The sequence below is a fragment of the Urocampus carinirostris genome, chromosome 7 (genome assembly GCF_059441175.1).
Source record: "Urocampus carinirostris isolate Australia breed hairy pipefish chromosome 7, RoL_Ucar_1.0, whole genome shotgun sequence".
Lineage (NCBI taxonomy): Eukaryota > Metazoa > Chordata > Actinopteri > Syngnathiformes > Syngnathidae > Urocampus > Urocampus carinirostris.
The window spans coordinates 10,442,698-10,467,171 of NC_142355.1; the positions used below are offsets into that span (position 1 = coordinate 10,442,698).

The 24,474-nt window shown below is 38.6% G+C and overlaps 1 protein-coding gene across 1 annotated transcript; it reads right to left on the reverse strand.

Annotated features, from left to right (window-relative positions):
* Positions 1 to 379: 379 nt before the first annotated feature.
* cetp (cholesteryl ester transfer protein, plasma) lies at positions 380 to 23,608 on the reverse strand. Its single transcript, XM_088339708.1, has 18 exons — positions 23,447 to 23,608; positions 20,946 to 21,306; positions 19,056 to 19,170; positions 18,851 to 18,982; positions 18,699 to 18,769; positions 17,496 to 17,583; positions 17,346 to 17,415; positions 15,040 to 15,100; positions 14,086 to 14,177; positions 12,455 to 12,554; positions 12,137 to 12,216; positions 11,979 to 12,029; positions 11,737 to 11,883; positions 6,180 to 6,247; positions 5,974 to 6,013; positions 4,191 to 4,260; positions 2,012 to 2,097; positions 380 to 1,935 (listed from the first exon to the last, which is right to left on the reverse strand). The coding sequence occupies exons 2-18, from the start codon at positions 21,088 to 21,090 to the stop codon at positions 1,858 to 1,860; spliced, it is 1,494 nt and encodes a 497-aa protein (XP_088195834.1). The 5' UTR covers positions 21,091 to 21,306; positions 23,447 to 23,608; the 3' UTR covers positions 380 to 1,857.
* Positions 23,609 to 24,474: the final 866 nt, after the last annotated feature.

The following is a 24,474-nucleotide window of genomic DNA, read 5'->3' on the forward strand; positions in this document are numbered from 1 at the left end:
ATTGTAAGTCGACTTTATTGAAGGTGCGCCCCCCCAAAGACATCGACTAATTTATAGTGTTTACCTTTACAATCTGACCGTTTTCTATTTGTTCTCTCTCCCTCTCTTTCTCTCTCACTCTCTCTGTAAAGCAATTTAATGGAGGCCCGCCCAACATGGACTAATTTAAAATCATGTTTAGCTTTTAAATCAAACTGTTTTTTATTTGTAAGCTCTCTTTCTCTCTGTCAGTCGGTAAATCAGAAAGTCTGGTTTTGTGAAGGACACCCCCTGACGCCCCCACCAAAAAAGGTGGGACGCTACTTCGCGGATTTTCTCTTTTCGCAGGTGGTTCTGGTCCCCATTAACTCCGAAAACCGAGGAATCACAAACACCCAAATATTGAAGGGAATTCATTTACAACTAATATACAGCATACAATTGAAACAAATGCAACACTTGGGACAAAAACAATAAAATTAAGGGATAATGTAAAAAAAAATCCCTTTTTTTGCACAGGTAGCAATGAGGGAGTCCCATGGAAACGCTGATCATAACTTTTGTCAACAAGAAAAAACTGGAGGGGACAACAACGGGTCTCCTTACTGGCAGCATGTATTAGCGTTTCAGAACTAAACTACCACCCAAAGGACCTACATAGGGGTACACAGATTGGATACAATTTACTACTACTAAATTAAAATTACTTAAAAGGATGTTAGCACATGTCTCAAGAAGCACTTTTTCTTCTCGTCACCCAAAAACAACTGGATGAAAGTTAGAACGGATGGATAACAGCTCCCCTACCTTTGCTTGGTGGGGGGAGTATTTTCATCTCATTAGCTGCACCGCTTATCCTCAGTAGGGTCGCTGGAGCCCATCCCAGCAATCATCGGGCAGTGGGCAGGGGACACCCTGAACTGGTTGCCAGCCAATCGCAGGGCACACAGGGACAGACACTCACTTGCTCATTCACAGCTAGGGACAATTTGGACCGGCCAATCCACCTGAAATGCATGTCTTTGGAATGTGGAAGGAAACCAGAGTGCCCGGAGGAAACCCACGCAAGCACGGGGAGAACATGCAAACTCCGCACAGGAAGTCCAGTAGCTGGATTTGAACCCACACAGGAGGTTCATAAGACCTTAGAACTGTGCCGCACACGCGCTAACCACTGCGCTGCCGTGCTGCCCGGGGGGGAGTATTATATATATAGTAGATTAAGGCAGCTTTGAAAGTATCTGGGTTAGATATCTTATAAGAATACTCACCCAGCCACAGAAGAGAGGCAAGATTCAGTCATTTGCAGGGTTGGATAGGGTTACTTTAACTTGATTACTTACAAAAAATGTGACAGAAACAAAATGAAAATAAATCCAAACAGCTTGCCAACATCATTTTTGCCGTTCCATGTGTTCCGTTACTCCCCGAGCCTGCACAAAATTTAGTAATTTTATTCATATTTAGTTTCTTTTGTCTTTTATTATCATATTTGGTATTGAAGTAATCCAAAAGTAATTGAAAGTAATCAAGTTAAAGTAACCCTACCCAACCCTGGTCATTTGTAACAGTTGAATGATTTAATCATTAGATACGGCTCTGAAGGCAAACGTTTTCACAGATAAACGGACCATATCTAAAACATTCCCATTTCAACTCCTCTTCTTCTGTTTTGTGCCCTCTGGAAACCGGAAAAGGAGAGAAAAGGGGGAGGAAGGGAAGTTGAAAGTTGCAATGCCCTCTACACCTAATTTGAGGAATGAAAATGCATTGAAACACTGAAAGACCATGAGCCAGCGAAGAGATTAGAACATTTTTGAAACGATGAAGCGCTCGGAATCACATCGCTTCAGGGGAGAACGACACAATTTCCCATCACTACTGTAATGTCATCTTGAGAAAGTCAACCAGAAGGTGATGGGGAAACCCAAAGTCCATTTGTATAATGACGAATCCCTGTAGGAAAGGGAATAGCACAACACAGTTTATTTAAGAGCGGCACATGAAAAGATTCATATTTTCTGACACTTACATCCTGAGGAAGCACTTCAGGATTGGAGATGTCAAATAGGTATGCTCCCTGTTTGTCCAGCAGTCTGGTTATCTCACTTGCGAGTACTAAAACAGCAAACAGAGGAACATTGTCTATTCCAGCCTTTTTGCTTACTTCCAGCGATCAGCCGAAAAACTGATGTAGTCATCCAAACCAGTAGGAGGCAACAGGTCACTATGTTTTATTATTATGTGGATTTGTATCTGCTAATGAGGAAGTACAGGGAAATACAATTACTACATAAAACTGTTTACGACTTCCCTGCCCAGGAAATAATCTCTCATCTCATCTCATTAGCTGCACCGCTTATCCTCAGTAGGGTCGCGGGGGTCCTGGAGCCCATCTAAGCAATCATCGGGCAGTGGGCAGGGGACACCCTCAACTGGTTGCCAGCCAATCGCAGGGCACACAGGGACAGACAACTCGCTCGCTCATTCACACCTAGGGACAATTTGGACCGGCCAATCCACCTGAAATACATGTCTTTGGAATGTGGGAGGAAAAACGGAGTGCCCGGAGGAAATCCACGCAAGCACGGGGAGAACATACAAACTCCGCACAGGAAGACGTCCGTTAGAGGGACATACTGTGGGCTTGAAGTCTGAGGTGGCTCGTGCATGAGGGTTGGACTATGGCTCACCTCAGCTTTGTGTACGGCGATTTCTGCCCTATTCGCAGGTTGTTCCTCCATGTAATTTTCTTGATTTTAATTTTCATTTCAAATGGTAATTGGTCTGCATTCATATAGCGCTTTTCAAGTCACGGAAGAACTCCTAAAGCTCTTCACAATGTGCTTCACACTTACCCATTCACTCACACACGCACACACCGGTAGCGGCGACAGCTATGCAAGGCCCTTACCTGCTTATCAGGGGCATTAGGGGTTTTGTGTCTTGCCCAAGAGCACTTTGACATTTAACTCTGAGGAGCCGGGAATCGGACCTCTCTCCCTTTTTACTAATAAAAGAAAAAACGGAAGAGAAAAAAAAACCCACATAGAAAAAAAGCTAGTATTTCGTTTAATAAAAGTTTTAGTGACAGGTATTTTCTGTCATGATTACCGATGTGAATCATCTGTGCCCACTCATTTGCCGCGGGTTCTGATTGGCTCCCTGTCAGTATTTGAACCAATTCCTGTCAATCCCCTGTTGTCAGTCTGTCTGTGAATCTCCGTGTATACAAGGCAAGCCTTTTTCGACCCTGACCCCTGCCTGTCCCGTTTTTGCTCAAGTTTGTCTCCGGCTACAACCCGTTTTGATCCCGATTACGTCTGCTTTCCCGTTCTGGCTTACGACTCGTTTCCGACCTGCTACCACGTCTTGCTCTACCAGTCCCGGCTACCGACCAGTTTTCCACCCCTGACACCGCCATCGCACGCTACGGAAGATCCAATCACAATCCGAGTACGAGAGCGATTTGCTTCCCGCGCCCAGAAAACTCCGGATCGTGGGCGCAGCCCTTCCCCTCTCTTTCAATAAAACTTGTGGTAAACGTCACGCAAGTGGGTCCTGTTTCTGTTCTGGTCCTGAAAACTTTCTGCTCATTTTAAGCATTTTTCCCTAAAAATAATAAAATAAAAATATAGTAAAACTTGAAAAAGAGGTTATTGATATTAAAAAAAAGTTTGTATGCAGTAAATAAAAAATAGTTCCAAGGACAGGTATTTTCAGCTCATTTTCAAGAGTACATATGGCTCAGAGAAACTGCAGTTTACAGTCACCGTGTCCTATCAACAGGAACAAGAGAAAAATATAAATTAAACTTGAAAAAAAAGTTACTACTGTAGTAAATCCAAAAACCTGTACTACTTACTGAGTCACAGGTGTTCACAAAAAAAGAAAAACTTTTAACTGACAATTTATTTCAGCTTTAAAAAACCATGAAACTGATTTTTTAAAAATTTTCGACTGAGGATGTGCATTAACGTTTTATAATGAGAAAAGTGTGCCTTGGCTCAAAAAAGGTTGTCAGTCATTTTAAAACAACAATAACATGTTTACAGATACAGGTATGATACACAAATGAGACCATGTTAAGTGACAATGTATGTAATACACACAGGATCTTTAAGTGGTACCGTAAGGCACCACGTGTGACGATGAAAAACCTTATACCAGTACTATTGATCTTGATTATTTGAATTAGTATGTGTCGTTACCTGATAAAACTTTGGGGATGCCAGTCTTCATCACAGCTTCTTGTATGAAGTTCAGATGTACTTGATCAACCTAATGAGATGAGATGAACCGATACAATATATTTGAATCGATTCTTATTGTTCAACAGGTTATCGATCCTTTCCAGGGCTGCCAAACATTAAAAGTCTAAAGTCTAAGTCTAAAGTGTTTTTTTTAGATTAAGCCCTCTAGAAAAAAAACCTCAAAAGCTCTTTTAAGTATTGCAATAGTAAGAAAGGTGCTTGAACTCACGAGTTAAAAGGCTTTAACGTTGATAGCACCAGTGCAAACAATTTGAGTGAAGTTTCTCAATTCCAAATTGATTTAAACTACCTTTAGTTTTACTTGCACAACATGAAAAATGGGAGAAACCCTGAATGAAGAGATTAAGACATAAGCAGCTAACATTTGAATAAAGGACTGTAAAATTAAAAAGCAGAGTCGCAGTGTTTGCATAGATTAGCATTCGCTAACTTTCTAATCGGCGGTTGCTCCTGTTCCGACATCTGGACCAAACTCCAACGGTCATTTGGTTTGTCAATGTGCAAATTTGTATCCAGTGATGTGTCCACTGATCGCACCAGATTGATACTTACCTGTCAATGCATATGTTTTCCAATTTCCAATTGTTTAAGCCTTCAAGCAATTTTTGTATAGGGATATTTAAACTATTTTGTTCTTGATAAACCGATCTCATCTTGCCCATTTCGACATTAAACCGGATTGTTTCAGTCACTGGTAACAGACGAAAAATTAATCGTAGATTGCCAAGATTGTCACAGTGCACAGGCAAATGTAATCCCCGATCAAGCATTTATTTGAAACTAAATTGAGATCATTTCTGTTACAGAAAGAAACCATATGTAAAACAGATGAAGTCTGTGAATTGCTGCACTGATAACCTTTAATAAGCATGACTAAATTTACTGGGAATGGGGAAAGAAGTATGAAAGATGCTGAAAGAAATGTTCGTGTTGTTTATTTGGTAAATAAAATAAACTTGTTTAAACAAATTATCGTTGTTTTTATACTACATAGTCTGTCTTGCTGAGAGTGAAAAGGTGCCAGGTGTGTTTGTAAGGTGTATTATCGCTTAATAAAGGGAATTGCACCCATTAATAAGGGGAGCAATTGGCTGAGGCTGACAGGTAAATGGATACATCCACACACTCATTGAGGAGCGCAACATACAGCTTCATGATTATTTGTTTGCATTGTTGAGGGGACAGAAAGCATGTGTATTTTCATAATATAGTAACAATAATAACATTTCCCAATATCATGTGCTTTTCAAAAATTTAGACATGTTTCACTGTAAGGGTCACCTCCAACATAAAAACACAAAGAGGTTTTAATGGGACACTGTGTAATATTTGACCACTAGATTTTGCTTTAATGTGTAGCGCAAACGAAAAGGAGTGCTCCAAAGCACAATGAAGTATACAAACTACGAGACTTAAAATGACTAAACTGCCCTTAGCAGCAAGATGGCAGATAATCATGTCAAACTAGGTTAGCCTCGTTTAATGTAAAAGAAATCCTAATTTCTTGACCTACAACAAATAAAAAAATAAATATTATATGATAGTTTATGCATTTTTGTATAGTATTCAAATCAATATTGTTTTTTTTACTGAATGAATGTTTTTTTATCTACCACTAGTAGGTACTAAATAATAAACAATGTCCCTTTAAACATTGCACAACCCTTGACACATAATATAGCAGTCAGGCTATAGACTTGTGTGCAAGCAACCCACTCACCAGAGGATACTGATACACTTCAGCATGGAGTACATCAACTCTGGAGAATAAAATCCATTGTCAAAGATCAATATGGCAGTGAAATATAAACGTTAGCTAGTTTGTTGAGCATTCAATCCTGTACAGACACATTTGATATCAGTTACTTTGAATAGGGTTTGTCTTACTCAATAGAAAATAAAAAAGATCATTTTGAAATATCTTACTTTGAAGATTTGCTGTGTAGTAAGAGATGTTTGTTGACATAAGAAGCTGTGACGTCAGTGGTGATGGACTGCACCAAAAGCAAACAACAGAAACACGTGACATGCTCATGTGAGAAAGTTAGCAAGTTGCATCATTGACAAAGTTAGAAAGGCAAAAATGTTGATTTTTGGATTTTCTTATTAAAAATAATAATTTCAGAGCAGCTCAAACAATGAAATTTACCTCAAGCATATTTATGTCAAGGTCAAGTTTGGACTGGCTGGATGAAAAAAATATTTTTTCATGTAAGTCACTTGAACTATCAAACCTTACTAGTGCACTAATTCTCTAGTTAGATACAGTATTTGGCCACATTCAGCGCAACAGATGAGGTGAGTTTGACCATCTGGAGGATTTCACCCCTCCTAAATTTGAAGTTGGATTGGCCCACCATCACTTCCAAAGCCTCTTTAGTTTATGTTGCTTTTTATACATATCAAAACTTATTATGTACAATTATGCACAAAATTACTTTTGCTGGACGAATAAAGCTAAAAAAAAAAAGGAAAAAATATAATGAAAAAGGGAACAACAGAAGACATAAATAATGGTGAAAAGAGAGAAAAACAAAGAAACAATAATAAAGGTAGAAAAAATATGTAAAAAGCTAGTAGAATCAAAAGAATACAAGGAAAATGAGGAAAAGGAAGGAAGTGGAAAAAAAGAGAAGAAAAGGGCTTGGGGAAATAAAAACAAAAGGAGAACAAGAATGAAAAAGAAAGGATAGGTCTTTACAGAATATAACCTCCTTACCTACCATGTCATTGGGCTGGCATATAAGTTCCTGTTGAGCCTTTCCTGTACTGTTGCATGACATCTGAGCTTCTCTGCTTTAAAACGGGTGAAAACTAGGCTAAGAAGCTCACTGTCTTAATGCTAATGTGCACTAAAAAAATCTAGTTTCCATAGAGTCTATGGGAAATAGCATTGTCTATCGCATAGACAATCACATTGTCATCAACAAAGTTGCAGAGACCAGTACCTTGTTTAAAAGGATTTTGATGTTTTAAGTAGCCTACTTCAAATGTGTGTCTTGAAGCTTCTTCATAAGAGTTACAAGAGTTTAGAGTAAAGCCTAACTATCTGTTGGGAAGGCAAAAGTCAAGCCGAGTCACATTTATTTGTATAGCCCTTAATCACAGGCCACAATTATAACATCCCCATATCTGAAACCTGGAACACAAGTAAAAACTCAAAAACTACAGAATCAGGAATAAAAGAGATGTTGACAAGTGGCCACATTTCAGGATGACCATGATTCTATATTTTTGGGGGATGAATCATTGACTTTCTGCTGATTTCCCCACTATTCAGTTTTACTAACTCACAACGTAAGTACAATTTTGACTTCAAATTACTGATACTGTACAATGTACAGTATACTCTGTACATTATATACACTGTACATGTAAATAGTGACATATGTTTTCATTTATATCGGAATATTTATATAATTTCCCTTTGAATTAAAATGGTAAAGTGTTTTCTGTTAGCTTATCAACATCAACATATACCTGAATTCCTTTCCAATAAAAATGCATCATAAGACCTTGCTGCTGTTCCATTCGTTTAAATTTCTCCTCTATAGCTAAGTAGGTCGGCTTTGAGTATAAAACTCCCGGTCTGAAAAAGGGGCCCACTCAAAGCATCTTTGCCCATCATTATATGCCAAAACGTTAAATGCGTTTTTCTCACACAGGATCCATTTGTCATGACCAAATAACACGGAAAAAAGCTTCCTGTTTTGTGACAGAGGTTGTTGATGAACCACTTATGTGATAGCTGTCTAACAAAACTGCCTCTAGAAACTTGTCTTGCATGTCTTAGTAAGTGACATCTAATACCTGACTACAAAAGCTGTTTTTCGCCACAGAAATCTGTTTATTGAAAGCTTTTTCTGAAAAAGTAAAAAAAAAAACATTTTACTTGTGGGCTCTAGATCACCTTTTAACACGTTGTTTTCTAAAATCATGTTGACATTTTTGGCGGTGAAATTCATCTCAGTGGGCAGTTGTATCTCTTCATTCATTATTTATTTAAGGCACCGGATCAAGCATGTGCGCTTTCCCTAAGAACTAAGTAAACTTGCACCTGACTTTTGTGAGCCTGAGTATTAAGATCACGCACCAGACAATAAATTATAGATCCTTTGCTGGCAGAGGGGATCATTTAGCAGAGGTGTGCGCAGATAAACACTAGGTGGTGTGTGAGCAGTTTACTGTGGTAGAAAGGTATAACCACTAAACATATATGCATATTAAAAATGAAATAAAAATATATAAGGAAGCAGGCATAGGCACCCTTTTTTCCGTCTGGACATTAGCTCACCAAAATATCTGAGCACATCAATGTTGATAAGTACCTTGATAAAAATGAACATTCAAACTTATTTGACTTCATTTGTTATTATGTGTTAAGTGTGAGCCACTACCTTAGCCAGGCCCCCAAAAATCGGATTTAAAGTGACTTAAATGGGTAATTCAGTATTTTACATTGGAGGAGGAACTTCCAGCAGAGACAGTCATGTATATACTTGCTTCCATTGTACTCTTGTTACATTTACTGGTAAAACAATCATGTATTGTGATTTCTGGAACACAGAGCATAACTGGTTAAAAGCAGCATGCTCAAATCTAAGAACAAAACTCAATTTTGTCTTTATAAAAGCATCACCAGATTTAAAGCTGTAGCTTAAACAGTGATAAAAAAGGAACTATTTTACATCTGTTTCTTACATATTAAGACACCTGGGGCCAACCACGTGGGGAATTAGACGTCGACGCCTTTGGCTGCAGAACACCCATGGCGCAAGCCCCCAGAGACCTGACGCCATTGTCAGCTGCGTCCTTTATAATTCTGTTTTAAAGTGTTTAGGTCACATGTTTTTGAATCATGTGACCATTCAAAATGGAAATTACAAAGACAAGCATATATTTACTACTGCACAGAAAGAAAACGCGAATGCGGGCAGCGTCGCGTAAAGTGTGAGCCCTATATTTCTTGATGACAGTGCCAGGGCAACCATACTGTGGAGAATAGTGCCATATTGCAACACAAACATGTCTTTTTGTGTTCTTGTCATTGGTGGTTGCCGCGCTAATGGACAGAATTGCTTTTGCTTGTCATCCTCGAGGGTTAAAGGACATTTCAGCGGCCTTACATTGAAGCAGATGATGAGGATAGTGAAGTGTAACATTTTTGATGGATGACTTTCACTGCTGTTCAATTCAGATGTATACATTAGGGATTTTATCTGTGGGTGAAAAAGTTGAAATAGCGAGAGTACGGAGTAAATCTTAAATAAAGTACCGTCAAACTTCCCGTTTTAATCATGTTATATATTATATGAATAATGCTGGCAAGAACAAGGACTTAATTTTCCTCAAAGGGCATCATAAATGTTTTCAGACGTAACCATCGTTTTTTGCATCCATTGCAGGCTGGTTATCCTGGAAGGGCAGTCCTTTATCAAGGTTTCTTCATTTTCCTCATGTTGTGGCTTTTGAGTTTTTCCTTGCCCTCATGTAGGTTTTAGATCAGGGGATGGTGTAATAAGTCTGTGGTTTGCAATAATCTGTGGTCAGTGCAGCCCTTTGAGACTCTTTGTGATTAAGGGCTATACAAATAAACATGACTTATAATAATTAATAATTATAATAATAATAATAATAATTTCCTTGTATTGTCATTCTGTGTAACAATGTACACAGAACGAAATGTCGATTGCACCTGACCCGTTGTAGCGAGCCGATGCAGCCGCAGCCAACAGAGGGCGCCGCCGACCACTTTTTAAGTCTTAGGAATGACTCGGCCGGGGCGCGAACCACCGACCTCCCAGTCTCAAAGCGGGCGCCTTACCATCTAGGCTACTGACTTGACTATTTAGCGCATGCGTTGTGGAAGAGAGCAGCTTGTCTTTTTCCTCGATGCCACCATATGCTTTCATATCTGAGAACAACCTTTTTGAATCGATGCAATCAGGATTCAGGGCTAACCACTCTACTGAGACAGCGCTGATCAAGGTAACAAATGATCTCCTAATGTCAATGGATTCTGGCGCTTCATCACTTTTGCTGCTGCTGGATCTTAGTGCTGCTTTTGACACAGTGCGCCACAATATCCTACTAGAACGGTTGGAAAAATGGATTGGTCTCTCAGGAACCGTCCTCTCGTGGTTCAGATCCTACCTCTCAGATAGGACGCACTGTGTGAAATATGGTGAAACGACATCTGAGCCCTTTAATGTTACCTGCGGTGTTCCGCAGGGTTCTGTGCTCGGCCCCCTACTTTTCAACATTTACATGCTTCCATTAGGTGATATTATCCGCAAGTACAATATCAGCTTCCACTGCTACGCAGACGACACTCAACTATATCTTCCGTTGGAGGAATCTTCCACACTAAACTGTGGAAATTTGGAGGCCTGTCTCACTGAGATAAAAGAGTGGATGTCACTCAATTTCTTGCGTCTTAACCCTGAAAAGACCGAAATGTTAGTCATTGGTCCTTCTAAATGCCGTGACTTCTTCTCAAAAACTGCTGTGAACCTTGACAAATGTCACATCACACAGAGTGACTCAGTTAAAAATTTAGGTGTCATATTTGACCCTGATCTATCATTTGAGATGCATGTAAAGCAAATTACTAGAACTGCCTTCTTCCATCTTCGCAACATTGCTAAAATCCGTTCAATACTGTCTCAGTCTGATGCGGAAACAATAATTCATGCATTTGTTACCTCCCGTCTCGACTACTGTAATGCACTACTTTCCGGTCTCCCGAAGTCCAGAATCAAGTCTCTTCAGCTAGTACAAAATGCCGCAGCGAGGCTTTTAACTAGGACAAAAAAGTACGATCACATAACACCGATTTTGGCTAACCTGCATTGGCTCCCAGTTAGCCAAAGATGTGACTTCAAAGTTCTCTTAGTACTGTACAAAATCATACATGGACTTGCTCCCTCTTATCTTTCAGATCTGATCTGCCGCTATGTCCCGGTCCGAAGCCTGCGATCTGAGAGTGCCGGTCTTCTGGTGATCCCGAGAGCAAAGAAGTCTTCTGCTGGTTCGAGAGCGTTCTCCATCCGGGCACCGGTGCTGTGGAATGCTCTTCCCCCTGAGATCCGATCTGCAACCTCAGTGGAAATGTTTAAATCTAAACTTAAAACTCACCTCTACTCTATTGCATACGAATAACCTACTCCTCTTGTCGGTTGACAATAGTCTGTGTAATATAGTGTAACAATCTGTGAAGCCCTTTGAGACTCTTCGTGATTTAGGGCTATACAAAAATAAATGACTTGACTTGACTTGACCATAAAGAAAAAAAAAAGCTGCACCATATTTAAAACCGCAGTGTAAAAATGTAGCAAAATGTAGCCAAAAAGTAGCGGCTTGTAGTCTGGAATTTGCAGGAATAGATTTGTGGAATGTTGACGCTGCCATGTATTTCTTTGCCAAATTCCTCCCACATTAGATATTTTGCCTCATATTTTCCACAAGTTTGACAAAATCTCACCGTCTGAAAATAGAGAGTCTGTTGACCTCCACACCACAGTTGTCCAGAGGCCTCAGCCCACACGCGTGACCCAAATGTAGAAGTGTTTATGTGGGGCGTAGATGAACTCCACACTCGTAATTCTGGATGACTTTTCTCTACAAGACACTTAACACACACACAGTAAGCCGATACCTGATGATCTAAACCTGGGAAGAATGAATGAATACATGCGCAATGACATAATGCATTGTTTACTTTACCTTTCGGAAAAAGTCTGGCATGGGGGTAGAAAGACTTATTTCGAAAAGTTCCTGAAATCAAATTCATAAGATGTAAGAAAGTTACTTGCCTTCATGGGTATCTTACGTTATTTGTTTTTTGTATATTCCAGTGGCTATTAATCTGAGGTGTTGCTTACAATTATTTCTGCTTGGGTAATGTTAAGCCGGAAGCGACCATCATCGTGGGCAGCTGTCACAATGGGGTTTAGGACCTGGTCTAGGGAAAACAAATACACTTTCACATAAAACTGAACAAAATAAGAAAGTAAAGCAATTGGTATACATTTTCAGGTAAGATATGCAGAAAATGATAGCTTATTTAACAAAAATCTCACAGTGTTATGCAATAATGAATACTTCAGCAAAACATCTGAGTGAAATAATTCTTTTTAACTGCATATAATTCAAATGATCAACAAAATGCATTTTATTTTGTTATTTCAATAAAGAATGACCTGAGATCCAGAAGTAGAGCATACGGTTCTCGGTCAGCTGACTGGGGTGGAAAGATGAATCACGAATGAAAGCAGAAATGTTGTTGAACTTTGTGAGTCCCTGCGGAGGGAAGTGCGTAAATATTTTCATTTACATAATGACAATATTAATTGTATCCCTGCCAGAAGTCATTGGTTACATATCATTTTAAGGTACTTATTTGATTTTCATCTCACTAATTTAACTGTTTATCCTTAAGTAAGTTATTGGTCCATCTAAATGCCGTGACTTGTTCTCAAAAACTGCTCTGAACATTGACAGAGTAACTCAGTCAAAAATGTAGGTGTCATATTTGACCCCCAATCCTTTCAAACACACGTTAAGAATATTACTAGAACAGCTTTTTTCCAACATTTTTCGCAACATTGCTAAAATTCACCCTGTGTTGTCTCAGTCGGATGCGGAGATTTGTTACCTCCCGTCTAAATTACTGTTATGTACTACTCTCTGGTCTCCCGAAGTCAAAAATCAAGAGCCTTCAGCTGGTACAAAATGCTGCAGCCGGGCTTTTAACTAAGACAAGAAAGCTTGATCCAATACCCCGATTTCAGCTAACCTGCATTGGCTCCCTGTTAGCTTAAGATGTAATTTTAACGTTCTGTTGGTATTACACAAAATCATTCATGGACTACATGCACCCTCATATCTTTCGGATTTAATTTCCCCCTATGTTCTGGTCTGGAGCCTTCGCTCTGAAAATGCTGGTCTACTAGTGATCCCAAGAAGAGATCCGCAGGTTCGAGAGCATTCTCGATCCGGGCCCCGGTGCTGTGGAATGTTCTTCACCCTGAGATTCGATCTGCAACCTCAGTGGAACTGTTTAAATCTAAGCTTAAAACACACTTCTATTCTATAGCATATGAATAACCTATATTTTATGTTGACAATATCTGTGTATTATTTGTTATTGCAACATTCATTGCAGCCAGGTCATCCTGGAAGGGGGATTACCTCATGTGTGGCCCCTTTTCAAGGTTTCTTCATTTTCCTCATGCTTAGGTTTTTTTGAGTTTTTCCTTGCCCTCATGTAGGTTTTAGATCAGGATGGTGTAAGAATAGTCTGTGGTTTACAATAATCTGTGGTCTGTGTAACCTTTTCTCAAAAGTTTGTGATTAAGGGCTATACAAATAAACATGACTTGACTTAAAAATCTTATTTGGCATTTTGAACATGATACGTTGTTTTACTTTCTCTTCCTCTTACAGTTTCAATCAAGGGTGGGAAAACCTTTTGAGTCAAAGGCCACAGGGATTCTGTTTTTTGGGAGTATAAAATGTTATGTCAAATAAATAGAAACCTCTCCATAAATGAGTATTTAAAATGCACATGTATGTTATAGTTTTTTTTTTTTTTCATTATTGTACTATTCTATGACACGTTTAGTTAACAGAAAACATCCAGTTTTATTAAACTCATATTTAGTTGAATTTGGTTTTATATCATATGGCTCTCACAAAAATCCCGATATTTAGCTCAATGGCTTTGTGGGTGCTGGTGGGAATGTGGGTTTTTTTCAGTTTCTTTTTCCACTAATTTTATTCCATTTTTTTATTCATTGGACTGAACTTGAGCAAGCCTATATAGTGTTACCTTGTGGTATGATTCAATGTAGTTCGCACTAATTGTGGGAGCAGTGGTGACACCGATATCTACATGGATGTCTCCATCACTAAGGAACTGTTCTGAAAACACATTTACACAAAAAACAACTACAGCACATCGTTCGAAATAATAATAAGCATAGAAGCATATGCCCGACTGTGCAGTGAAGATTTGCACGAAACAAAAAAGGTCGCAACTGGCAAGTATAGAAAGGTCTATGAAAGTTTTTCTCATATGCAGTTATTGACAGTATGTTGGTTAATCAGCAGTTAGCTCATTAAATACTTCACTTCAGGTTCATTGTCTATACCAGTGGTCGGCAACCTTTTCTGTACCACGGACCGGTTTAATGTCTGACTATATTCTAGCAACGGGGCCCAATGATAATAATCCAAATCCACAATGTAATCAATAGACCACTAGGGATATACAACATGGGAAAAGGCATTTGGTTTTATCTCATATTACATTATTTCTACTCACGGTACTACGTAGCAAAACGTTTTGGCTCTCTGACTCCTTACAATAATGCTCCATTACATTGTTGCACCGTGAGTAAAAATAGTGTGATGATGAGATAAAATGCAGTGCCTTTTTCTATGTCATCTAATATATAGGATTGGGCACTCTCAATGCCGCGATTCAGGGTTGATTCCCGTTGCATCCAATGTCGGGCAAATGAGGTCAGCGATATTCGTCAACTTATCTATCATTGCGCAATTACTCAAAAACTAAATGTAACGCGTAGCCAAGTTTTAGGCGTCTATTCGTAAGCCAAATCTATTTTCTTTCTCTACGACCCAGTATCAAACAACTTACGGCCCACTGTCAGTCTGCAGTCCGGTGGTTGCAGACCACTGATTTATATCGTGAATTTTGTCCTTAGAATATTGAAGAAAACTATACAGAAAAAATGCAGTAAAGTGTCATTGTGGAACCCACCTGCTCTGTCCTGTATAAAGTCGGCTAATATGTTGGCCACTTTGTTGATCTCCTTGCAAATCTACATAAGAAAAATATCTTCAGCGCTTTATTGTTAATAGAAGAATACAGTGATTTCCGGACTATAACCCACACCTGATTGTAGGCCACACCTAATACGTTATTAAAATAAAAACAACTTTTGTACATACACACCCTGCAAATCTCTATGATCGGTACGTGCGCACCTTAAAACATAAGATAAAGTATTTAAAAGGAAAGACGTTTTTTTGAGAAAATTTGCCACTATTTCCTCGTGCTCGGGAGGGAGTTTCTGACACAGTGTTGTCCGTGTCCTGATGGAGAGACCCCTTCGTTTCATAAATCAAAGTGACGGTCTTCCTTTGAAATGCAGAATTTTCATTTCAGTGACGACTATTTTTGCCTTCAGTCTACACAGTGGAAACGCCTCGGCCGTCTCCTCTCTGTTCAATCACCGAGCCTTCAAGAATGTGTTTCTATTCATGTCACCTGCTTGTCACCCCTGAAACCTTTTTTTTGACTTTTTACATTGCACAATTTTATCCCCCGCTGCCGTTTACAGTGTCTTGAGATCAATTCATCAGTGTTTCCTTCTTTATCAGCCGAAGCGATTGCTTTTAACTTGAAAGTTGTGTCATATGCTTTTCTTTTTGCATTTTCCATGATGAAAGTCTGTTTATGCTTATTTATTTTCATGTACGAAGTGTTTTACGTGGGATGGTAGTTTGTGGCCCCCGTCTTGCAAAAAAAGTATAGGTTTTGGTTGTTTTTAGAGTCGTTTTTAGGTCGCTTAATTGAGTTTGGTCGGTTTTCCTTTTTTGTTTTTTAGGTATTTTATTTTAGTTTTTTTGAATAATTTTCACACTTTTGAGTAATATGCAGTGAACTACTTTTCAGCACTTTTCATGCTTTTCAGTTTTTATACTTTTTAGTTCTGTTTCAGTATTTTTTTCCACAATTTTTACAAGCTTTTGTACTTTTTCTATGCTTACCAGTACTTTTTTTAGTTAATTTCTAATTTTTACATTTCTGTCACGGTTGCCATGGCGCCCAATTGGCCCCTGCCGTGTGGCGCCAGCTTCTGTCACGGTTGCCAGGGCGCCCAATTGGCCCCGCCCATGGACAGCAGCTGAAACTCGTTGACAGATTGCTCCCTGTCACTACTTAAACGCTGTCCTGTGAGTCGCCTTTTGTCGGAGCACCTGCGAATCTCCGTTTTTCCTGTGTTTTTGCTCTTGTTTTGCCAAGCCCTGTGATTCTCCATTTTCGCTGTGTTTTTGCTCCTGTTTTGCTCTCGCCACGATCTGTTTGATTTTGACCACTTCCGCGTTCCGAGCAATCTACTCCCCGCGACCAACGTTCTCCGGATCGAGTGTGCGCCCCTTTCTCTTCTCCCCAATAAACTGTAACGTTACGCGAGTGGGTTCTGCTGTATGTTTTCTGTGCTGGTACGTGAACATTTCCTGTGTTTTTTAGGTACCTTTCGCTTTTGGGTCAGTTTTCAGGTTTTTACATTGCGCAATTTTGGTCATTTTTAGGTTGTATTTTGGTCAATTTTTGGTCGATTTTCATTTTAAGTTTTGTTCTTATATTGTTTTCATTCATTTTTGGATTGTTTTTTTCTGGCAGCAAGGAGTAGGCAAGCCATGTTCAGAATAGGTAATCTTCACTGTTCCTGTTTAGAAAGTTAAAAGTTAAAGAGCTGTTAATACAGGCAATTCTACTCAATTACCTGTAAAATAACATTTTTCATACTAGTCAGCAACTATAAAGTATGTGGTTTCTTCAGTAGTTCATTTCTGCTCTATTGTTATTTTTGTACTTATTTTTTCCACATTGATTGATTTTTCTTTTTGATTTTAAATATGTTTATTTATTTTTAATTTCATTTTGTTTTAAAGAATAAAGATAATTGAGAATATTTGAATGTTTTTTATCAGAGCTATTCTTGTAAAAAAACTGATCCGGCCCAGCCTCACCCAGCCTCTGTTTCCAGCGGCCCCCAGTTAAATTGAGTTTGAGACCCCTGCCGCACTCAGAACTTCTTCTGCTATGGTGTTTAATAGCAGTTGTGACTTGCGCCTTTCTCGACACTGCCTGTCTGACTCTTATCTTTTCTGCCTGAGCGCCCCTGGTGGAGTTACAAAAAATGAATACTTTGGTTGCATCTCTGTATAAGCCCCAGGGTTGAAATTGTGTGACATACATTGAGGTTTATGTCCGTAAATTACGTTATATAACAGCCAAGATTTTGACCATCACAAAAGAATGGAAAGGTGATTTACCTGTCCCTTGATGACGACCTTCACAGTTAATGTGATAAAGTCAGTGAAGAGTTTCTTAAGCCAGTTGGGTCTAATCACAAAAAAGCACACGTTAAGATGAACTGACATCCTGAACGTAATTGCAATTTATTGATGTAAGTCATAACTCACTCCCTGTCTCCCTGCAGGTGCAAAATCAGCTTGTCAAAATTCAAGTAACAAGATGAAGTGTCTGCTGCGACCTTCCCATTACCGCAGTCTGAGACAAGATAAATAAGTTCAATGTCAAAAAGATACAGTAATCCCTCATTTTTCACGAGGGTTGCGTTCCAAAAAGGTCCCGGGATACAGTAGTCAGAACCCGTAAGTAGAAACGTTTATTTGTTCGTTGATTAAATGTTCTATTATACACAGGGATCAGAATGGAGATTTTCATTTTCAGCTGAAATAGCCAGCGTCCAGGAATAAACCAGGGCGGAGTGCCCCCCCCCCCCCCCCCAACGCCACCCCCCCCCCCAACCTGGGTTTTAGGCAATTTACTTGTCCAAAACCATGCTTATATTTATCATTTAAGTAACATTTTTAGAAGATTAAAATAATTTGCCCACATAACTGATTTTTTTGTAAATACTGCAAGATAAGTTCAAATGCAGTTCAGTCCCTGCAGCTTGTGCGACAATGCGGCCAATTTTTCTAACGGCCGCCAGGGTGCGCCAGAGCAATAAAGGAAAGAGTGAGACAGTCGGATTTTGAATTTGTTTGCTACGCAAGAGAAAAAGTGAAAAAGTCGGAATGCCTTTGGGGTTCAAAAACAGCGAAAATCCGCGGATCCGCGGAAAATTCTGATCCCTGTATACATTGGAACCAAAGAATAAACACAATCTCCAGGCTCAAGCATTTGTTAAACAAATAAAAGAAATGTAGTTTATAAAGGTTTTTTCAATTTATAAATTGAAAAATAATCTTGCTTCTATATTACACTATTTAATTTAAATATTTTGTCCCCATCATATGGACTTTATTGGCACGAAAAAAGAACATTCAAATCAACAAATATGAATATTGTAGGCGTACTTCATAAAAATACTTTTACAAATAACTCTAGTAGTGTCATATTTGCGCATACTTAATGTAGGTTTGTCCAGTTGTTTTACGTACGTGAACAACTTAGACCACAAATTTTCTTTATACACAGTCAGACACAGGCAGAAAATGGGCGATTGTATACCCAATCAAAATGCAAAACAAAAAACACAATGACAATCTGAAAAGTAGCAAGCCGCAATGAGTAAACCGCGGTACAGTGAGGGATTACTGTATATGATTATGAAATCAGTTCTCTTAGTTAAGTAAATGCATTTTATCAATACTTACAAAGTTTGGGGTTGATTCCCAGGTCAATCTGGGACTCAATCTCAAAATTAATTGCCTGGGAAACGTTGACTCTGTTAAAAACAACCCCAAAAAATCGGGGGGTTTTTGTGATGACATTGGCATTTCATCAAAAGTGTTTACAATATACTCACAGCCAACTGCCATATCCGTAATGAATGGTCCCATTGAAGACCGCAGATACGTTGCTTATCTCCATGGCGATGCCTTCACCTGGAAGAAGCTCAAAGGTGCTCTGACCAATCGTCAGGTTGTGAATCTCCATGCTGGAAGCAAAAATAGAATGTAACTCAAAGGCTTTTTTTCCCAAAACTGTTTCTATCTCATGACCTGGCTTACTTTTCAAGGCCATATGAGACTTGGCCCATGAAGGGCACAGTCTTCTCTCCCTTAACACTTGGATATCTGGCATGCTGGAATGCTGCCTCGATCACTTTGGTGGTTTTCTCATTCACTGCATGAAAGGAAATGTATGCAGTCACAAACAGGAAGATGTCACACGATGCCCACACAAGACTTATCATCTCATTTTGTGTATTGCTTGCCTTGGGACAAAACCTCCCAGGTACAATTTTACTTGATTACATATTTCTTTCCATAAATCAATACTCTTGCTTGGTCCCCAAGAGTAAAATAAAGCAATGAATTAATATAAAATTCTATTCATTTAAGAGTGGATTAGATTGCAGATTTTATCATGCATTGTGTTCAGCATTCTGATTGGCTAAACAATCCCTAAGCGAGTAGGTATTGGGAGAAAATAAATAATTAAATGTTTACAGGTACAATAAACAGTACTTTTATTTGTTAAATAAATGACTGAGCCTGTAAAGTGTTTGTTCAATTATTTCAATGCATAACAGAATATTTTAATGTATAATAATTGTTGATATATAAGTTTTGACATCACGCATTTCACAAAATGTGCACAATTATCTAATACAGGGGTCTCAAATTTAATTAAATTGATGGCCGTCGAAGCTAGGGTCTGGGTGAGGTTGGGCCAAATTGGGGTTTTCACAAGAAAACTTCTGATTTAAAAAAATATTTTGTTCTCATATATTGTTAAAAGAAATTTGACACGAGAGAAAATCTGAAAATAAAAAATGTATAAAAAAATAGGAAAATAAATCAATCTGTGATAAATTAATACATAATTTGTGTGAGCTGCACTTACATCAAAGGGACAGTGTGTATTATGTGAACACTAGTTACTTTATTATGCCACGAAACCGAAAACGGGTGCTAAAAAGAAAGAAGAGACTTAAGTGTTCAAACGACAACATTTTCCTTTTTTTTTTGCCCAGCCTTTTGCAAAGAAAGAAAAAGGAAAAAAGATAAGGGAAAAAGGGGACATAAAAAAGACAAAAGGGGGGTTAATTGGGGGAAAAGGAAAAACGACAAAGAAAGATGAAAAAAAAAGACAAAAGTGAAAAACAGAAATAGAAATAAGAAAAAATCTAGGCAAAAACAAGGTGAAAATATAAGGAAAAAAGACAATTTTTGTTGTGTTTTTGTAGCAGCAAGATGGCCGACAATTATGTCAGCTCCATCTGAGTGAGGCTAATGTCATGTTAAATAAATGAAAATTTCTCTATTTAAAAACATGGACACGTATTTCATAATTCATGAATTTTTGCTCATTTTTAAATCATTATTCGTTTTTTTTAAGGAATTATATTTTCCCCAACCGGAGGCGCTTAAAAATATACACTGTCCCTTTAGACTTGCATATTAAGGCTGGAGTCCCAAACCATCAGCCCACGGGCCGCGATCGGCCCGGGGCCGTGCGTTTGAGGCCCCTGGTCCAATATGTCATATGGTATGTAACTTTGCTCATTATTTTTCTCATTGAACAGGAAATACTTCCATGAAAATCATTATCTAGGTAGCACAGTGGATGACAGGTTAACACGTCTGCCTAACAGTCTTGGGTTCAATTCCAGCTACCAGCCTTCCTCTGTTGAGTTTGCATGTGACATTGTGAGGACAAGCAGGTGGAAAATCAATAAATAAAAATATTTTCTAAAATTATGTACCAACAGAATAAGAACACATATCTAAATAAAGACTATACATATTTGTACTTAAGTGGACTTTAAATACAGAACAATCAGAACTGTGAGGCAAATGCAAACTGTTCTACGTATTGAACATACCATCCCGACTGCTTAATTGTTTAAAGCAGATTTCCAGGTCTACGTTGGCATTTATTGTGCAGCTACTCACACACAACAGCTGCAGGGTAGGTGAGACGACACACAGCTCCAGAGAATCTGTAAGCTGAGGCAGCATCCGGCTGGCAGCCTCCAGATGATCCAAAGACACATGACATCAGTAGCGCAAATAACCGTGGAGAAACGCTGCCATTCATTTTGTAGTGGCCACTGGACAGCTCCTGAACCTCGAATCTTCTATTAGTTCCGCGTGCGGCAGGTGTCTAGCTCACTCTTCCAGTTAGTTTAGTTTTTCAGTGTAGCCCGCGGTCAGCAACAAGCGCCTCTGGAGCCGCATGCGGGCTCTTTGGCGCTCCCAAGTGGCTGTCTGCTGCTTTTTTGAAAATGCTTGATAATGGAAAATGATATGGTTTCTGTAGAAGAAGAATAGAATAGAAGAATAGAATTTGGGGCGGCAGTAGCTCAGGAGGTAGAGCGCTCGTCTTGGGATCAAGGGATCCCAGTTCGAATCCCGGCTTGTCCGTGTTACATGTCAAAGTGTCCTTGGGTAAGACACTGAACCCCTAATACCCTCAATAAGGAGGATAGCGTCTTACATGGCTGCAATACAAGACCGCTATTGGGAAATGTGGAGCACATTGTAAAGCGCTTTGGGAAGTCATTGACTTGAAAAGCGCTATATAAATGCAGATCATTTCAGATTTTCAGAATTTACTTTTATTGTCATTCTTTGTAACCATGCACACAGAACGAAATGTCAATACACCTAACCCATTCAGGTAAACTGTAGCGAGCCGATGCAGCCGCAGCCAAACAGGGCGCCGCCATTTTAGACCCAACTTTGTTGGGAGTCAGGTGACCAAACCCCCCAATTCCAACCCTTAATGCCGAGTGTCAAGCAGGGAGGCAATGAGTACCAATGTTGTAAGTCTTAGGTATGACTTGGCCAAGGCTTGAACCAGCAACCTGGTCTCGGAGCGGGCGCCCTACCATCTAGGCTACCAAATCTATATTATATTGACATTTTCCAATGAGTATAGAAATATACACTATGTAAATGTAGATGTAAATGGTCTGCATTTATATAGCACTTTTCAAGTCAAAGAAGACTTCCCAAAGCGCTTTACAATGTGCTTCACACCCATTCCCACACACTCACACACCAATAGCGGCCGTGTGGCCATGCAAGGCGCCAACCTGTTTATTAGGGGCATTAGGGATTCAGTGTCTTGCCCAAGGACACTTCGACATATAACACACTTTTCCCTTTTACACACTAACTAACCAATAGCAGCGTCAGCCATGCTATCGGGGGCATTAGGGATTCAGTGTCTTGCCCATGGACACTTCGACAAATAACACGGAGGAGCCGGAAATCGAACATGTGACCTCTTGATCCCAGGAAAAACCCAAGATGATTCCAGAAATTCTTTATGTTTTTGAACCATACAAGTGAATGTTTACAATGCAACAATTGCAAAAAAAAAAAAAAAAAAATATTATATGACTGCGAGGGGTTGTAAACATTGCATTTATGTTGCTTTCTTCAAAAGGTTTACAAAAAGCTTTTAATATTTGGGTCTTCAAACATTTTTATTTTTAGGGAAGATCCAATATGGTTCTTCCAATATTTTGGGTTGAAGACGCTGGTATCGCAATAATTCATGATGGTCCAGAAATGAAAGGAATGATAAATCAGTGTTGAATTAAAAGCAATAATAAGGACAGCATTGGGATTTGACTTTTCTCAGAAAATATAAAAGATCTTAAACTTTCCTATGAAAAACAGTACATGCAAAGTACTGTTTCGGTTCTAGAAAATGTTGCATTGCGCTGTAATCCTGATCATAAGCAGGGTTGGGTAGGGTTACTTTAACTGGATTACTTTCAATTACTTTTGGATTACTCCAATACCAAATATGCTAATAAAAGACAAAATAAACTAAATATGAATAAAATGACTAAATTTTGTGCAGGCTTGAGGGGTAACGGAATACATGGAACGGCAAAAAAGATGTTGGCAAGCTGTTTGGATTTATTTTCATTTTGTTTCTGTCGCATTTTATGTTAGTTTTGCCGGAGATCAAAGCCAGGAGAGAGAGCTTACCACGTGTTGTGAGTCATAATTTTATTCATATTTAGTTTCTTTTGTCTTTTATTAGCATATTTGGTATTGGAGTAATCCAAAAGTAATTGAAAGTAATCCAGTTAAAGTAACCCTACCCAACCCTGATCATAAGAACAGACTTGTTCCCATGTTAGCCTAAATAAATATTACTGTTTAGTAAGACGGACTAGAAACCTTTTCCCATGTTTGCCTAAATTAATATACAATAATGGTGTCGTGAAGAATAGAGCAAACTAAATTAGCTTGAACAACAAAAAAATGAGACTATTTTCCCCATGTTGAATTGAATAAATTTTACAGTTTCATCGAAGAATAAACCAAACTAGAATTAGCTTGTACCACAAAATAATGACGAAGTGTTCATATTGCCCAAACATCAATTGCAGAATTACGACATGACAAACAAAAGCGTGACGAGAACAAACCTTTTTTAGCTCCCGAATAGCATCTTCTTTTCTTGTGCTTCCTATTTCAAAGTGATATGAGTTTAACCGGGAATATAAAGTGAATAACCCCACACGTTTTCGGCTACTATTTCGATTTAAGCGAACTGTCCAGCGAGTAATTCTTATTTGTGCTGAGTAACTGATTAACAGGAGCGAGTATTTATAAAACCTCGAATATAGCGTCGTCTAGCGGATTTAAGTGAGTATACAATATTCACATTTTATTTAAGGCTGCTGTACTTTATTTACACTAATTACACCCTTTAGCAGCAATGTTTAGTGTTTCCCTCGTAATATAATTTCATGTTTCATTTTAAATTTACTGAATAAGTACAAATACTTCTGAGTTTTAGGAATTTCAATTTATGGGGACAGATTGTAGCTATATATTGGGTTGGGTAGGGATACTTTAACTGGATTACTTTCAATTACTTTTGGATTACTCCAATACCAAATATGCTAATAAAAGACAAACTAAACTAAATATGAATAAAATTATGACTCACAACACGTGGTAAGCTTTATCTACTGGCTTTGATCTCCGGCAAAACTAACATAAAATGCGACAGAAACAAAATGAAAATAAATCCAAACAGCTTGCCAACATCATTTTTGCCGTTCCATGTGTTCCGTTACTCCCCAAGCCTGCACAAAATTTAGTCATTTTATTCATATTTACTTTATTTTGTCTTTTATTAGCATATTTGGTATTGGAGTAATCCAAAAGTAATTGAAAGTAATCCAGTTAAAGTAACCCTACCCAACCCTGTTTACATGTATTTTCTATCCACCTTTTAAGTTAATTTCAGATCTCTTCTCTTGGTGGGGACAAAAAGTTAATGTATCATGTGAGGTTGCATTAATCAAATATGTAATAGCACTTTTTTATTAATGTCTTAACAATTCGAATTTAAATATATATATATTTAAAACACTAAAATGGGTATTTGGGGATAATCTGGTGTAAAGTTAGAGACAACTCCTATAGTATTAGATTTAATTAGATA

What these genes read in the sequence shown, in the direction of transcription:
- cetp (XM_088339708.1), bottom strand. Translation starts at nt 21,090, where the DNA reads ATGAATGGCAGCGTTTCTCCACGGTTATTTGCGCTACTGATGTCATGT. An exon ending in GCTCTACTTCTGGATCTCAG is followed by an intron (nt 12,217 to 12,454) that starts GTCATTCTTTAT and finishes TGTTTTCCCTAG; the next exon opens with ACCAGGTCCTAAACCCCATT. An exon ending in CATCCCCAAAGTTTTATCAG is followed by an intron (nt 2,098 to 4,190) that starts GTAACGACACAT and finishes TTGCTGTTTTAG; the next exon opens with TACTCGCAAGTGAGATAACC.